This window comes from Rhododendron vialii, chromosome 3a (genome assembly GCF_030253575.1).
Source record: "Rhododendron vialii isolate Sample 1 chromosome 3a, ASM3025357v1".
Lineage (NCBI taxonomy): Eukaryota > Viridiplantae > Streptophyta > Magnoliopsida > Ericales > Ericaceae > Rhododendron > Rhododendron vialii.
This window is the reverse complement of record NC_080559.1, coordinates 10549535-10568182: the sequence shown is the minus strand read 5'-3', so window position 1 is coordinate 10568182 and position 18648 is coordinate 10549535. Positions and strand designations below refer to the sequence as shown.

General features: G+C 37.5%; 1 protein-coding gene across 1 annotated transcript; it reads left to right on the top strand.

Moving 5' to 3' along the window:
- Positions 1-397: 397 nt before the first annotated feature.
- On the top strand, positions 398-17892 carry LOC131318415 (CCA tRNA nucleotidyltransferase, mitochondrial). Its single transcript, XM_058348146.1, has 15 exons — positions 398-835; positions 1936-2066; positions 2917-3034; positions 7445-7497; positions 7706-7755; positions 7878-7976; positions 8688-8797; positions 8934-9070; positions 10210-10276; positions 12012-12095; positions 14251-14313; positions 14470-14617; positions 15970-16137; positions 17387-17484; positions 17557-17892. Exons 1-15 carry the CDS (start codon positions 473-475, stop codon positions 17659-17661), a joined length of 1794 nt encoding a protein of 597 aa, XP_058204129.1. The 5' UTR covers positions 398-472; the 3' UTR covers positions 17662-17892.
- Positions 17893-18648: the final 756 nt, after the last annotated feature.

The following is an 18648-nucleotide window of genomic DNA, read 5'->3' as shown; positions in this document are numbered from 1 at the left end:
CAACCCGAACCCGACTCATTTAGAATTCGTGTTCTCGAGTCGTGTCATTTTCGTGTTTCGTGTCAGAAATGTTCAACCCTAACCCGCTAACTTCGTGTCCGGTTCGTGTCGTGTTATCGTGTCTCGTGTCTGTTGCCCAGCTCTAATTTCACCTCCCCTCAGCACCGATCAATCTAATAATCTGAAAATCACCTCATCTTATGACTCTTCTATGAGCCTTATACTTCCATGCATATGGTAGGGTTCGATTTCTATAAGCACTTATCTCCCTCCCAAACCCTTTAAGATAGAGCAAATTTGGATTAACGAATCGAAGAGAGAGAGAGAGAGAGTTGTTTTTGTCCAAATCAAGTTTATTAATTAATAACCCAAAATGAAAAATCGGTAATTGTAGCATGCGCCAAAATGCCGAGCCCTTAACTAAGCCTATGCTCTTGTACATGGCGGTTCCGAAAACCCTGAATAGAGGGAGATGAGAATTGTTTCGAGCGCTCATCGCTTTTTCTCTTTCCAAACCCCTCCTCCTCCTTCTTCTCTCTCCTCCATCTCTAAACCCTCTCTTCTTCCAACTCTCCGACCAATCCAATTCAAGAATATCATCAACTCAACCCCACTTCGTTTCAGATTCCTAGCCCGAGGGTTTAGCCACCGTCTCAGGGCAATGTCGACGACGATGACAGAAGATCCGGCATCATCTGCGCCGTCCGTTCAGGTGAGGGACAGGATCGATCTGACGGACAAGGAGAGGCTGATATTCGGGCGTCTTCTCGAGGTCCTCCGCCACTTCAGTCTCCAGACTCAGCTCCGCGTCGCCGGCGGTTGGGTTCGAGATAAGGTCACTACACTTTACGCCCTACCCTAAAGAGGTTTTCTTTGGTGCAAAATCCTTTTGTTCTTGTTTTTATGCTGACAGACGTGAATCGAATACCTAGTTTAAGGAGTCTCTGATCGGTAATATGGTGAATTGTGGAGGAATACGAGGAAAGAAAATGAAAAAAGGAACGCTGCTTCCTTCTCTCCTTTGCTCGAGTAAATGTAGGTAGGTTAAGAATCCGATGAGTAATTGAAAGAAATCGAGGATGACGGAGGAAAACCCGAGTGTTTGGATTGGTGGTCGAGGCCTGGGACTTAGGGTTAGCCTGGTGGTATGGAACCTCTTAGATGCTAATCATGCTATCAACTTCTTTGGAGCCAGTCATACAAAGCTTCGCTGTGACATTAAAGAGGCACCCCCGCTAATAGACAGTGAGATTGGTTCCCCAGGATTAGTCAAGTTGCACGAAAGTTGGCCCGGACACTTGGTTATCAAAAAATAAAAAGAATGGAGGAGGAGGGGGATATTTTATGCAAAACAATCTCGCTCGTTCTTGCAATAAGTCTTGATTGCACGAAAGCCTTGGGAAACTCCATGGCTCGCATAGTAACTATCAAAAACTACCAATGAACATTATCATCAGCCTTCATCAGATCAGTCTTGATTGCACTCCTTGGATGACCCTCATTCTTGCGATAATTCCTTACCGTTTCATGCATAAGCAGAACGCTATCTACAATGGCTCTGCCTTTGATAAAAGCAGATTGGGTTTGTCTCACCACATTAGACAAAATAGAAAGCATTCCATTAGCCGACACCTTACTAATTGCTTTACGGATCACATTGCAGCATGCAATTGTTCTATAGTCTCTCATGGTAGTTGAATTTCCAGGATTGGGAACCAAAGTTAAGCCAGAGCTAACAAGAGAGCGTAACGAAGTTAATATAGTTTTTTGGTGTGGAATGGATATAACCGGAAAAGAATAGGTAAAGGTGAGCTTGAATATTTTCTTAATCCAGGGAATTCATTCTTTCTATTATCATTAGGGTGTTTAGAGTATGGATTTCATTCTCATTGTTTGTGATTTATGAGGTGTTGGTGGTAATCCTTCTTGCTGCAGCTTTTGGGGAGAGACTGTTATGATATTGATATTGCAATAGACAACATGCTTGGTAAAGAATTTTGTGAGAAGGTTAATGAGTACTTGTTGAGTAAAGGGGAAGAAGCTCACGGAATTGGTGTCATTCAGTGGTATATACCTCTCTTCTTTCTTTCTTTCATTCTTTACTTGTCTCAATACCATAGAACTTGGCCTTGCTGCCCCTCTTTAACATTAAGCTTCTTAAAGTCATAATGTTTGAAGTTCACACACACAGAGAAAGCAAAATTCAAAATCTAGTTGCAAATTATATCTATTGAGTTTTGACGATGGTTTTAATGGCCGCTATCTTGTTTACTTTTCATTTTGTGTGGACATAGGTAACAAATTCGTAAAGGTCTGGGCAAAATTTGCGGTCTATTGCATGTTGGAGGGACAGAGAAGGAGATGAGAAAGATGATTCTAGGCAAAGTCCTAATAACCTCAAAAAAATTCATGACTACGCTTCCGCTGGGAACTCTGATAAAATCTTATTTTGTATAGTCTCAAAAAAATGAAGGATCCTCAAAGTCCCATATAAGACCTAACGCCAACTTTGTCAAAAACTTTTGTTTTGGATTCTAAGGTTCAATGGGTCTAATGTCCACAAAATCAACATACGTGGTGTCATAATTATGATTAAACTTTAGAGTTTTATTACTTTTTTGGGTATAGAAAGGCCTTCTGATTGAATATCCCATTGTTTAGTTTTTCAATTAGATGCGTGAAACATGCTATAAGGAGGAGACTGAGACTTTTATTTCTTAACCTTTTAAGGCTTCCCTTTCCATATGACTAGAGTGTCTTGAATTCATTTACTTGGTGGTATCTCTTATATATTTGTATGATTGCCTTCTATTACATTTGAGTTGTTATTTTCGTTAGTGTTAAGAGTTTATTCATTTCCAATCTGGTACTGATACCTTGAACTTGATATGATTCCACTGGTTTTCAAATTTGTAGTAATCCAGACCAGTCTAAACACTTGGAAACAGCACGGATGCGCCTGTTTGACGTATGGATTGATGTCGTTAACTTGCGATCTGAAGACTACAGTGAGAATAGCCGCATTCCTACCATGGTACTTAGTTTTCTCATCAATATATTGTATGTCGTTTTGCTCTTCTGAGGTTTATGCGTAGTCAGACAATTTGTGGTCAAAGGTTATCAACTGCGAACCGAACTAGTTCGTGAAGCAAGAATTTCAGTGCAGATGTGAGTATAATTTGCGCATCCACTTTTGTCAGATTGCGAGTTGATCAATAAACCAAACGAATTTGCTTTGTTCACCCTATGGGCCTTTGTCATGTGTTCTGCAGCATCTGCAAACCAGCTAGTACATCAATGTGCACTGCAGACAAAGCAATTCGACCACCTGTGAAACTTCCACTCAAGATTTGGTTGTCTGCAAGTGAAGGATAAAAGTAGTTGAAATTTGAAACTAAACCGGCATTTACTAAACCATATCAAAAACCAAAAAACAACTAAAGTAAACTGAGCTTCCGCTAATCCCAACTAAACTATTTGTTTCTTACTTTATTAAACAAAAAAAGAGAGAATTGTCTGTTGGTAAGTTGGTTTTAGAATAAAGTATTACCATAAATACCAGTACTTATAAATGTAGTATCTCTTTGAAAGCTATAATAAATTCAAAAGCAGTAGTATTGGTCACATAATTCGTGGATAGTGGGGACGAAATTTGGACGGTCATATAATCTTGTTTTTTTAATGTTCAAATGTTATCATAGCAAATTATACAACGCCCAATTACAATTAGATTATATACTAATATATTTTTATCTTAGTAAAATATAGACGCTCTCAAAACGCACTTGATTCCAATCCTTTTAAAAATTGACACTTTCGCGCACTTGCCTACCCCATTAGCACCCGCTCATGCTTGCGCTATGTATGACGTAGGGTGTATTACCATGCATGCAGTGTTCTGAACTTCATATTATGGAGCAAGTTGCTCATAAGCACAGTGTAGTGCATTTGCAATTTTGGAATATTGATGATTGAGGGCAGTATATTAACGAACTTTGGTTTAAACATGTAACTTGCCTGATGAATCTGATTGGAGGAAATTTGTTAGCTAAGATATGTCAAACTATTCTTGGGTAGCCTGATGAACCTGGTTGCCGAAATTATTCTACATTTATTTGTACAATTACAATTATGCCCTGTGGGTAGCTGTTCCAGGTTCTGATAACTTAGGAATAATATTTTAATCAACCAAAAGGTCAATAATTGAGTAACAAAAAAAAGGGTGCACGAGGGTCCCGCCATTGCGGGATATGGGGAAGAGTTGATGTACACAGCCTTACCCCTGCAAGCAGAGAGGCTCTTTCCGTGACTCAAACTCGTGACCTCTTGGTCATAACGGAGCAACTTTACCGTTGCGCCAGGCCCACCCTTCTTTTGTAACATGTGTTCTGAAAAATTCTCAAAGATGACTACTTAATTGTCTTGTTGATCATGCAACTTAACTTGCTTTAACCAAACAATTATGAGATCATAATTAGTTCATTACCAGGCATCAGAGGGTTGGTGTAAAAAAATGTATGAACGGGTGAGTTTAATGACATTGGAAGTTCATTCTTGCTCAATTTATTAGTATTTGTTTTCTTGCTTGTATTGTATCTAGTAGACATTGAAATAGCTAGTAGGCTGATATAAATGTGGAACTCATTGTTAACTAGTTATTCACTCAACTATTGAGAGAAAGACCTCTTGCTGATTCAATACGACATTGTTTGAGTTGTGATTCCTTGGGTTTGTATCATCCAAGTACAGTGGCCTAATGGTAGTTTGGTTGTTGAATGGTCAATATTTCTTGTATTCAATGATTCAACTATGCGTTATTGAGCAAATTTTTGCAGTATTTTTTGTGAAGAATCCTCACGCAAATATGTCAAAATGGATTGTAGGATTGTTCCCTTATCGTGATGTGGGTGACTCACATCACTCTGATATTAACCAGGCTAGAAAATATCTAATTCGATCGTCATTCCTAGTGAATTTGCTTTCTGGCTGTGAAATTTTATTAGACTTCATAGGGATTGATTGTGATCAACTTGTTTCTTTTTGGCTTGGCTCTCGTGGTTGTAGTTTTTTTTTTGGATGAAAATTTACAAGAAATTGTTACCCATTTTCCTCTGCCAAGAGAGTTGTTCCAAACAGTTGTACTACTTTGGGATCTGTTTTAAATTGTCATTAAATAAACTTCGGGCAAGTCAATTAGCTAAAGAAGTGTTGGTTAAATACATGGGAACACTCAACACTGTATACTACATATTTTATAGCTCATCATTGTAAGACTTTGGGCTACTCTAGTTCAAAGCCAGTTAACTAGTTGATTTAGGGAATTCCTCAACTATTCATCATATTCTATATGGGATTTCTGATTGTATATTTGCAATGAATGTGGTTATGGTTTTGAGAAACAATTTTTGATGTTGTCTTTTTAGCGGTGACTGGTGAGCTACCCTCTCCGTGCAATCTGTGGTGGAAAGGGACTTTGCTCCTTTGTAGTTTTTTATTTGTTGTTCTCCTTCTGGTCTTTGACTTTTTATTGTCTCCTTCCGTCTTTTCTCTTGTATTTCAATCAACAAAAGAAAAAGAAAATATTAGTGGTTCGTTGTAGCCTATGCCTTATGTGTGTCTGCACATTCATCCTTTGGTCCTAAAAGTCTAGTTGAAAGTGGAGGTGCAAGGTGTTTGAACCTATTAATCCTTTGGTATCTAAAGAAAGTACCCGTCGCCGATCGCCCAAAACTAAGATTCGATGTCAACAGTAATGTGCTCTCCATTACTATATGCAATTTTTGTTCCAGGTAAATCAGTGAAGTGATCATCTATTTTTTATGCCTGTCTATTCCTCACACTAGACATGGCTTAGTTATCGGATAAGACAACATGAAAATACACTAAAGAGTCTGTTTTAATAATTCAAGTAAAGAGGTAATACTAGTGAAAGTAGACATAAGTTGCACGAAGCGGGGACGGAAGCGGGGGAGGAGGATCATAGAAGCTCCTTGTCTGGGAGCGCCGGTGAGATTGTTTGGGAATATTATAAAAAATGTAATTATGTAACACATGTAAATATAATAATTCGTTATTCATGTCAACTACAAATATTGCTTTAGCGAACACAGGTAAAAGTTATGTTTATACTAAGTACTTGGGCTAATTTGAGTACATATTTTCCAATTACCCCATCATTGTTTCATATTTTCTCTTGCAATCTTTCACTTTTGTTTCTTTTGGGATTTACATGCCTAAGAGGTTCTATTCTAGTTGGGAGTGGGCTCCTTTCTCGATGGGAGCGAGGTTCCTACGAGAGTCTGACTTAGGAGCGCGGGAGCGAGGTTCTAAGGTGGATTCTCCTCACAGATAAGAGGTTTCTGCAACTAATAGCACATCTTTGACCTCGTAGGATATAATCATAATTATGCCTCCTAATTTGAATCAATGTCATAATCATGAAGTTTCTTTTGAGCCATGATCCATGCAAATACCCTTAGTTGAAAGGGCACGCATGTGCTTCAAACAATGATTTATTTCGGTCATCAATCTTATCAAAGAAGGATTTACAATGGAAAAGCATAAATGAATGTTGGGACCAAACTCTTGATCAACAAGATTTTTTTTTTTAAAGAGACATCGTCTAAAATAGACTCAATCATTCACATTTAAGTTTCGTTCCCAAGGCACAAGAAATTGTAACAATAAGTGCTACAAGCAATGGAAGTGTCATGACAGTTGAGGAACATGTGTTCTCACTACTCAATGGCTGCATATGCATCGTTGGGCCATTCCTTAATAGATTAAGCTTTTGGGGCTATAGGTGATCCAATGTGGTATTATAGCTTTGGTCTCTAGGTAGTTCTGAGTTTAGGTCTCTCCATTTGCATTTGTCCCCCCTTTGCAATCTATTTTGGTATTTGTCTGGATGTTTGCATCTCACGTGCAAGATCCGGTTGTACTGAGGATGGGTGCTTGATAGCTCTATAAACATTGTTGTAATTGAGCCCATTTTCTAACAGCTTCAATTTTGGGACAATTGGTGATCTAACACCACCCCTCCACCAACACACCTTGAGAGAATTTTTTTATTGAGATCAAGATTACCTCGTAGTAACCACTTGAGATAAGGTCAACAAGGCTCATATACAAAGTTAAAGAGCTGTTTGAAATCATATTTTTCCTTTCAGCTGCGTATGTCTGAGCCACAACACAAATTGACTACCATAAATGGTATCAAGAAAGCTTCAACACTGCTGGAACTGCTATTGTTCAAATTCTAGCCTCATATGAATTATTTTTCCGTGAATTTGAAATTGTTAGCATTGTAAATATTTTACTTGCATCAAGGTGATTGTTGTCATATTGATGTTGCTCACCATTCCATATTTTATCATGCTTACTGGGATGCACATCAGCTACGTGATGATTTTAGAATATAATTCTATATACGCTTGTATTACAGAGATTCGGGACTGCGGAAGAGGATGCATACCGTAGGGATTTAACCATTAATAGGTACTTGAATATTGTATTTCATAGTTCCTAGAGATTATGTAGCTCTAGAACATCAAATGGGAGCTATCTTTTCCTTATCTCCTCCGTAGGCTCCTAGTCATTTCGTTTTGGTCTAAGTATGAATCTAGTTGTATTTTTGACATTTATTGGCAAAGCTTGTCAAATAAACTAAATTGTTGTTCTCATGATAATCGTTCTATGCTTCCAGCTTATTCTACAATATTAATACAAGTTCTGTTGAAGATTTTACTAGAAGAGGTTTGTTTATGTCTCGATTTCTTTCTTGATATGTGGTTATTATGGAACCAGCTTCTCAGTATTTGTGAGTGGTTTTTCTTTGTTTTGTTTTCCTAATGTAGCTTTTGATTCACCTATTCCAGGTATTGCGGATCTCAAATCTGGGAAAATAGTGACGCCTTTACCTCCAAAAGAGACATTTTTGGATGATCCCTTACGAGTTCTTCGAGCAATACGTTTTGGTATTGAAATTTTTCTCTGTTTGGATATTATATTTGCCCTAAAAAATTGAAATTAGTTTACCTCATACGTTCATGGCAGTTATATTGTGCTTCCCTACATGTTTCTTTCTTTTATCTTTGTTTCTTTTTGGGTGGTAGTTTTGGGGGTGGGGCAATTGGGTTTTCTCTAAAGAATCGGTTCACTGTAAGTGATTAGGTTTGGGATTTTTATATGCCTTCTTTATGGGTCAAGTCTTTCTTTGATTGCTGCGAAATGTTTTCCATAGTTTGAAGCGATAGCCAACAGTTGTTGGGGGACCAAAAGTTGAATTCGCCGAAGACCACTATGCTTGTGAATTGTGGTTTGTTGCATTCAGAGGGAGATTAAACAGTTTCTCCTTGAAAGATGGAGAAACCTATTCGTGAGAGTTGCTTTTTCTCTAGTTGGGGTGACGGGCTTATACCCTTCCCATAAATCTGTGTCTGTATAACCTCCTTTGGCATCTCTTTTTACGATACTTCGCCTATAGGATACAAGAAAATCCTTATCAAATTGCTGAACCAATGTTTGGGCTCCTCGTTTTTATGCAGCTGCAACATTGCTCTCCTTTATGTTTGTCAATTCTTCCACAATGTCATCCATATGCTTCTTTTTCTTCTTTTGAGCTACCCCCTTCCTTTAGGACAAGTATTTCGCTTACTCCCTGATATGCACCTGATTTGGTCATTTAGGTGCAAGGTTTGGATTTACACTGGATGGTGAGCTAAAAAAAGCTGCTTCTGATGATGATGTCAAAGCTGCTATTGCAGATAAAATTAGTAGAGAACGTGTTGGTCATGAAGTATGTTCAGTTATCGCTTCTTTTGCATAAAATGGCTTGACTGAATCATTTTGCATTCTTCGACAACCTTTTATCCTCTCTCATGCGTATCTACATTGTACTACTTTTCATTGCTGTTCTTATTGTGGTTCTACAGATAGATCTTATGGTCTCCGGCAGTCAACCCGTTAAGGCAATATCCTATGTTTCGGATTTGTTGTTGTTTTGGGTTGTCTTCAGTCTTCCTCCTGAGGTTGACCCTCCCACCTTCCAAGGATGTGAATCACTTGATAGGTTAGTATTAGTATACAACGTTATACAGTACTTCTTAGTGATTCATTTCCGTAATTTATTTCAATGGAAATAATTTTGCATTTCAAGAGAGAAGTGAGATAATATGCCATTTTAAAACTACATAGATAGCAAATAATGAACAATGAAGAAAATATGCAGTCCAGATGTGAAGCTACTTCCGACAACTAAAACGTTCACAATTGAGTACTTTCTGAATGCTTGTTTTCCTACGGAATTCTGAATGCTTGTTTTCCTACGTGTTTGTGCTGCCTTACTCAATTTATGTTGTTGCATTTACTAGGAAAATTTTGTCCCTGGATTTTTTTTTTAAATGAGAAGTATGAAACTAAGTGTCATTGGAAAGCTGCAGCCGCTAGCTGGTGGGAATTCTGGATGTCAAGCTAGGAATATGTGGATCGTCCTATGGCATGAATGGGGTTTCTCTGTTTTGTATTGTGCTTCTTGTGTTTGGTTAATGTTGTTGCAGTACTGGGTTAGGTGAACCCTTTAGATTTGGTGAAGTATCTGTCATGGTTGTTGCAGTACTGGGTTAGGTGAACCCTTTAGATTTTGTGAAGTATCTGTCATGCGTGTCCTACATGACATGGTGCGGGGGAAGAATATGGATGGGATAGGACGGTGAACTCTAAGATACATAAATGAGTGATTAGGTTTGTTATGGTTTTGACAGGTCACGAGAATTTTAAGTCCTTTTGAAATTTACGAAGTTGCCAGACTAAAATATGAAGATTTCTGTTTTCAATGATGTGTTGTTTCTAATTGGGGAAAGTGCAAATTGTTGCCTCGCCCTGTTGCAACACTGACGGCATAGTTGGACCTCTCATTTGTAGCTAGTAATCTGCAGTCATTTCTGCTTCAATGATTGCAATGACCAAGGTTACATCAGTCCAAAAGCATGTTCTATGCTGCATGTGACGTGCTTGCAACTTTTGGTCAACTTAACTATCCCCTCCTTCCCCTCCCTAATTTAAAGCCGATTAATAGTAAACATAACTGTTATTCCTTCAAGCATTCCGTTGATTTAGATCAGCTTCAACTCTCTTCCCTCCTTTTTCTGTGTGTTGATGTTGTTTGCTTTTGCTTTTGCTATTGACCAGTGTTGCTTCAACTATTTTCAGGATCTGTGTCACTCATATGGATGCTGCCTGGAACCTTATGCAGCTTATTGGATGCTCGGCCTTCAATGTGAGTAGGGCAACATACATTTGCTCTCCTCTATTTTCATGTTTCTATTTTCGCATAGACAAGGATAAGTAAATATTATCAATGAAGGCACCCGTGGTGGTGTTTCCTTTTACAACAGTATAGGGTTGTGCAAACAGACAAACACTTGTTATTTATGCATGAATTGTATTTATTTTGCTGAAGTGTTAGCCTGATTATCTCTAAATGATCCTACATGGGTTATTCACGGATTACGAACTACAGATGTGTACTAAATCACATGCATGAGTAAGCTTGTGAAGTTATTAGCAAGCTATTTAAAGTTCACAAATAAGCTTTAACTGCTTCACCCAAGATTGACCAAGTCACATGAAACCTTGAACTCTACCTTTTGTGAATCCATATGCCTGTTAGGCTCTCATTTTGCCTTGTCACCTAAAATTGCGTGATCTCGGAAAGGGGATTACTTTTCTTTATTGTTTTGTTCCGGCACTTAAACCTAATAGTATTTCACAAAAGCATTGTACTTTGCCTATTCTAAATTATTTCTTTCTTTCCAAAAGGCTTCTTAAATTTATGTTGGTGAGGAAAGAAGCTCTTAAAACATTACATTTGTGTTTGAGGCCACATGGCAGAATTTTAGCTGAAGAGTTGATTGTTTCATATAGGAAACTACACTGACATACATGTTTTGGTTTACTCCTTTCTCTGTTATGGACGCCTAATGTTTGTCCAAGTAATTGACATTGTTGATTGTCTTCCAAGCTAGGTGGTTTGTCTGCACCTCTGCGGCGTCTACCAAAATAAACTATGAGAACTGACCTTGAAATAAAGCTAGACATTGTTGTGACTTATATGACATCTGATTTATGTTATTTTAGGTTTGAAGCAAAGCACACTTTCGAATATTGTGTTCTAGAAAATGCGGGCACAAGAACATTAGGCTTGTTAGTTCTATGTTGGACTGGGACCCCATGGTTGGAATATGAGATGATTTAATTAAAGTCAGTCAATAACAAACAATCTTTTAGTCAAGATATTGCCAAGTCATAACTCATAACATATACGAACATTTTTTTTTTTTGACAAGTATAACATATACGAACATAAAGTTGTACATTTTCATTAAGATCGAATTGTTGGTTTTTGGTCATCCGTGCACTAATTATCTCACGATGATCTGATACAGTCCATACCGAAAATCTGCTAGAATCAAGTGTTGGAAGAACACAAAGATAATCAGACACAAAATGTCCAGCCGAAGTAATTAGTGCACATGACTTCATTTATTCGGGTTTTGGGGTACGTAAACCCGATTTATCTACTTCTATGATTTATAAACTTGATTCCATTGCTAGATTTTTTTCTCACAGCAATTAATGTACTTGACTCGTTGATCAGTGGTTGTGGTTGCAAGAAAAAGTGAAAAGGTGGCCTTTCTGTTCTTACTTGTTGCATTCAGTTTATGACATTGAGTAATAGAAGCAAGTATCTTTCTAGTTGTTGTTCCTGTGGTTTGGTGACTCATGTTTGGCCACTCTCTGGTTTGTTGTCTCATTTGCGGTTACTGTTTTTTCCGCTTCTTTGCTGTTATCTACTGTAAAAGTTTATTACCACCGCCTCAAGGGGTTATACTTCATCAAATTGGTTGATTTGTACCTGTCATTACTTCTCCTGTTATTTCATTTGTTGTCTTGTGTATGTATTAGGATGTTCTTCGATTTGGAGTTTGACTTTTGTTCTATGTGCAATTTAGGATGAACAAAGGAGGCTCAGCCTATATGCAACACTGTTTCTACCACTTAGAAGCACTACGTACATAGATAACAAATCTAAAAAGGTACTCTCTCTCTCTCTCTAAAAAGGTATTCTATCTCTCTCCACCTCTCTGTGTGCGTGTTTCTGCGTCTGTGTCCTGCACACAGGAGATGGGGCGTTAGAGACAAAGGTCCATGTGTGCAACTCATTTTGGAGATATACGCCTGATTTTATGGTCTTGCCCTTATGATTTTTTTAGTAAGCACCTCCTGGATGTAGAATGGTGTTGCTAATACCTTTGCTGCTACTTTAATTCTGGAGTTGGTATTATTTGCACGTAGTGGGTGGGTGAACTGGCCAAACCTTATTTCAGTTACGAACATAAGATTACGGGTTCTTGTTTAATCCAATATCAAAACCAATCACAATTGATGCTCATGAATCCAAACAGAAATTAAAGATCAATGACATCAAATCCAAACAGAATTTAATGATCAATGGTACAAAATATAACATAGAACCGTTTTGGGAAACTCTACCACGGTATGAAAACCACAATCTGACAATCCAAATCAAACCCAGTATTGGATCAAAAGTGTACAAGGTCCTGAGGCAAGGAATTACCACAATTACCTAGTTTACCAGGCTCTTACATTTTTCTGCAAAGTTCCATGAGCTCGATCTCAACCCGAACTCGGCTTTGACCCAGTACCTTGGCACCCCTGAATTACTTATGATGCAGTAGAACTTAGGGTCGTTTGTGTCTTTTTAGTGTCCTTAGTGTTTTTTTTTTTGGTAAGTAGTGTCCTTAGTGTTAGTAGAGTCCTTGGGTCTATAAATTGGGGGTTGGTCTCTTGAACGTTTTCTTCATCTTCTGCATCAACTTACTAGAAAAGGCTTAGTAGAGGAGAACAAGAAAACCAGCTTTATAGTTTCCTGTTTTAGTTCCAATATAAGTGCTGTATACGATCAAGATGAAAATATGCAACACACAAACAATACAGAATGCACTATTTTCCAGTGTTCTAAAAGAAGGATTTAATCACCGATTAATAGCCGATTAATCGGAAATTTGGCCTAACCGATTAGATTAATGCCTAGTCGATTGAATTAGTAGGTCGGGAGGTTAATCAGAGTTAGTCGGCGATTAACCGGCGATTAGTCGGTCAGCGTCTAGCGACAATTAGTCGATTAATTGGTTAATGGGCGATTAGTCGGCTATTTGGTGATTAATAGGGTAAAATTTATAATTTTGAAAAATCAAAGGGTGTAACTGTTATATACTCATACCAGTTTAAGGGCTTCGAATCACAGTTTTTAGGGCTTGTTCAACACCCAGTCATCGATTGATCGATCTCGGAATCACCTGTCTATCTCTGTGAAATCCTAAAACACGAGATCTCCGAGCCGCCTATCGCCTCTCTCTCTCTCTCTCTCTCTCAAATTCAAGATCTCCTCTCATTCCACGTCTTTACCGACCTCGAACATTAGTTTGTGACACGTTAGTGATTCTAGAAACAAAGTGTAGTAATATTTTTTATTAAATCTTAAAACGAAGTGTAGTACTGTTTGGTGTATATAAATAAAGTTATTATAATTGGTAAGTGACTAATAAATGAACGGCCCATACCCAGTACCAGCTGGTGTTATAATCATGTTAACAGTTTTCTGTAAAGAAGAGATTTCTATGTCATATTTGAAAAACAATTGATGTTGATGGATTGATAGATGAATGTTCAATTTTTTATAAGAGTTGTCATTGGGGAGTATATATTTATATATAAATAAATGAAAACCCGACTAATTGCTACAAGCCGATTAATCGGCGATTAATAGGTCTCGAAGCTCGAAGGTGGTCGACCGAGCGACGAACGCCGAGCGACTTTTAGAACACTGCTATTTTCTTTTCCTCTTCCCAATTACCGTGTTCAGAACTCGGTAGAAAGTTCTCTGCATTTCACTCAATGAATTTTACACTTCTTTTACCGTATTGTCATCCAATTGGCTTCCTAATTTGTGTATAACAATTTTCATCTTGCCAAAAAAAGAAGAAGCTATTTTGACTGTGTTTAGCTCTCAAAATTAGTTGTCCCTGTTTTTTCTGTTGCTTCTTTTGCTTGTTTGTTTGATCTTGTTATATTTCTATGGTAGACTATAATTTGATTTTAGATTTAGTCTATTTCTTCATTTCTTGGATTTCCTAACTTCATGGTCAAGACCACATCTGTGCTCTACAGGTTCCCGTTGTAAATTACATCTTTCGCAACTCTCTCAAGCTAAAGGCGAGCGATGCTGAAACAGTTAGTTCATATCCATTACTTTTAATTCCCCAAATACCAATCATCTGCGAACATTCTAGATTTTGAATGATCCTTGTCATTTTTGGTGCGTCATCCTCTGAATCTTCAGGTTCATTAATATCAGTAGGTTTGACCACTGTGTTTTCTTAACTGCAGGTTATAAATGTACACAATGCAACTGAAAAGTTGTTATCCTTGATTCCTCTTATTTTGTCTAATCCTGTGGACATAAAAATTGCTGAAGTTGATTGGGGAAGAGTGACTCTTGATGTTCCTGTTGCTTCAAAATTGCGGATATTGGCAGGTACAAGTTCTTGCCTTGACTGTCTTAACTTCTTGTGATTCAATTTGTTCCCTTCTCTCTTACAAAATTATATTTGGTGAATCTCATTTCTTAAGAAACCTTCGAGAATCTGTTTATTATTGGGAACCACATTATTCTTGATTTAGAAACGGTTAATTACAGATTCTAACTTGTTGAGCTCAAGGTTTTAAAATATCCCCCCTTCTATGGTGGGAAAATGTGCGGCATACCTAGGATTATTCTTATGTTTTTCATTTTTGGAATCAAGGAGAATACTTTGGTCTGTCCTCCTTTTAGACTTTATCTGAGACTCACATTTTTATAAAAGGAAAATGCTCACCACTGCCCAATGGGTGTTGTTTGGGTTATTATCTCAGTAAATGTGTTAAAAAGATGAACAATATGCATGGATAAATTGGAAGTGTCTTGATATGTGTAACAGTTTCTGGAAATTATTAATATATCATCTTTACCTCCAACTGAACCATCAATATTGGGCGGTGGTTAGCAAGACCTTGTAATTGTTTCTTTTCGTACATTCCTCCCAAAATAAATAATTCAGCTTTCTTCTTGGGTTAACTTAAGTAATACTACTCTTTATAGATTCTTACTTAGCTCCTAAGTTGTCATATCTTTGACTTCATTTCCAGAAGCACCATCATTTGAAGAGCTCCAATTTGTTATAGTCTCTACAGGTCTAAGTATTTCCTCTACATCACAAAAGAAACAGCTCCTGTTAAAGATACGAGGAGGAAATTAGTTTTTTAACATGATTCATTGTTTGACTTTCCAAAGCTTTTGTAACCTGATCATCTTATCTTTAACAGTAGATGCCTATATATGTCTTAGCTATTGTGTTAAAATTTCAGAATTTTATTCAAAGAAAACAAATTCCTATAAATTCTACACCGAGCTGTTGTCGTAGTATATTACATCTGGATATAAAGAGAAAAGGCGTCATGAATCCATTTTAGTTCACTGAATATGCACGTGCATTGCACTTGACATGGCAATTTGCATCTCATGTGATTGTGCATCTCATTTGTATTCGGTGAACTTTGTCCCTTAAACACATCTTCAACAGAACTACATTGTGGTGTTTCTAAACTTTGTTGTTTAACTTTGACATGAAGAATTTCGCTGCTTCAGCTTGTGGCCGTGTTAAAGTTATGATACGATTGAGAGATGACTTAAGTTTTCTTCATATAATTATTCATGATTGACTTGAGCAAATATCCTATCTTATCCTTTTCAAACAGATTAGTCAGTATTGCCAATTAAAATAAATAAATCTCAATTGACTCTTTTTTTTTTTTGGAGTTTTCTGTCTTATTCCAACTATTTCTCTGTAGGCTTGCTTCTACGGGAAATCAAAGATTTTTGGCGTGTTGCACTGTTGGCTTCTGTGTTGCTATACCCCACCAATATTGATGATACTAAAGATTCTTCAGCTGAGCAGTTCCAATTGGAGAAGAGGTCACAAACATACAAGATTGTTGAGAATGCAATCACAGATCTAGGTATGGTCGATTTCCCTTTTCCAGCACTATCTGCTTCTCCATTGATGTTGGATTTTCATTTATATTTTGATATATTTAATCCTATAGCTTGCTAAATGCTAACATTGTGAACTTAGTTGTTAATTCATCAGTGACATGCTGTGGGTGCGGCTTTTTGAAATACTTGTGTGCTCTCCATTGTCTTTAAACATTAGGTTACTAGCCTGTTACATTTTCTGAAGAGAGATGTTCCACTTTGAAATTAATCTTTTGAAGTTCCACTCCTTTCTGCTCGGAAAGGGGAGCTTAGTTATTCATGGTCTTCCAATTCCTGGTTTTTACTTGACACATCCACTGAGGGACTAATTTGATTTAGAGATGGTAATTATGCTCTGGTGTTACGGGTCAATATCTGTTTTCTACTTCTTTTTTAACGTGTCATTGTTATCTTAATGTCTGAATGACTGAATCTAATATAGGTATTCCTGAATTATGCAAAGCAGTGAAAAACTGTTATGCTGTCTAGAGCTTAGTTGCATGAAGAGGGGGCGGGGGCGGGAGGGAATGCAGAAGCTCCCAAGGTTAGGAGCGTGAGAGTAGCGTGTACATATATTATAAAAATAATGTAGCATAGAGTATTCACTTTGAAAGTACAATCATTTTAAGAAGTAAAAATATGGGCTAAGTCCACCATAAATGTAAGAAATGGGCTAGTGTTACAATATATGATTTTCTTTTCAAGATATCATGACTTGGGCTAGATATCATGTGTTCATTGAAGATCAATGAATAAAGCCAAGTGACAAATCCCTGTTTTCCTATACAAAGATCATACAAAAGCTCCCATTTTCGTAAGGAGCGAGCTCCTATCTCAATGGGAGTGGGTTCCCATCAAGCTCCTTAGTTGGGAGCGGCTCCATTTTAGGAGTTTCCTGCAACTAAGGTCTAGAGGTGATAACTTTTCTAAAGATATTTACTTGGCTGCTGTCCGTGCAGACTATATGGTAGGAGTTGACGGAATTTAGAATTAGAAAGTCACGGGTTATTTATTTTTGTTTTGGCACATAACCAAAATTAATTTAATAAGTGGCCCAAAAGCAAATAAATGGTAAAATTAAAGAACTGACACTAGGTGAAACTGTATTGAGGGCTTGGATGCCTGGATGTTGTATGTTGTATCTCTTCCTCCCCTGGGTAAAACAAGAAGCTCTCTTCGTTTACTAGCGGCAGTTGCATTGCCTGCTTCATAATTTGTTTACGAAAAATTTAGGTCTGGAGAAAGTCTGGGAAATGAAGCGACTGGTTAATGGGAAGGATATTATGAGCATTTTGCAGCTTAAAGCTGGTGGACCTCTTGTTCGGGAATGGGTAAGTCACTATTCCTTGTGCCAAGATTCCAATATGAGATTTGGATTGCTGATTTGATCATGTTTTTTCCAGCAACAAAAACTGCTTGAATGGCAGCTTGCCCATCCCTCCGGGACTTCAGAAGAATGCCTTGATTGGATGAGGCAAACCAATTCGAAACGTGCAAGGGTGGAATGACTTGTCAATGCATTTTAGTGAGATTGAAATTGCAATTTTGGAAGCACCAAGTCTTGAAGTTCATGCTGATTGGCAGCCGGCAGGCCTACATGCCTACTTGGAAGGTTGAGAGCAGCTTATGATAGACTTTTGTATTTTTTTTTCTTTTACGGGTACAAATTTAGCTATATGCAACAGGAGTCAAGCTACTACCCTGCCCCAGAAAAAAGGACAAAAATAAAGGAAAAGGAAGCGGAAGAGGGAAAGCAAACAAGATGTTGGGGTTGGTCTTATAGTACATTTCATATCAGCAAAAATGGCATTTGCTGCCAAAGTGTTGAAATTAGTAGTATTTTTCTAAATTGCAACTTGCTGTTGGAACATGAATTGATCTGCCATTTTGGCTATCTTGTATTGCACACTTTTCTCCGAGTCATGTTATTAAGCAATTACATGCTTTCTATGTCCTATACGATGGTTTTCTGAGGTTTTTTGTTTGTGTTTTTTCGACCAAAAATTGTATGATTCTAGAAGCCTATGTTTATTGACTACCAGGGTTTGTAATTCTTCCGGAAGATCCATTAGCGGAGAATTCCAAAGGAATATGTAGAATTTGAGTGTTTGTAGAAAACGATATTGGGAGTAAAAGTTTTTCTAAGCTGTTAGGATTGAGAAAGGATGTGAATTTGAGTTTTTATAGCAAACGAAATCGACAAAATGTTTGGGAGAAGTTGAAAATTAACAACTTCTATGAGTATATAATGCTAACTAATAGATAATCGTAACATGATTTTGGCAAATAATATCACACAAATGTGCTACAATTACGTGTGATTACGATTATGAGATGAGTTTCATGAATTACAAATCACGTGGTTACGATTATCTATCAAGAACGTGATTACGATTATCTATCAAGAATTTGAATGATCAATGTATCACCTCACACGGTAAAATTGACGGGTCCGCATTGCCTCCCATAGAATAGTTCCAATGTGGAGCTACATC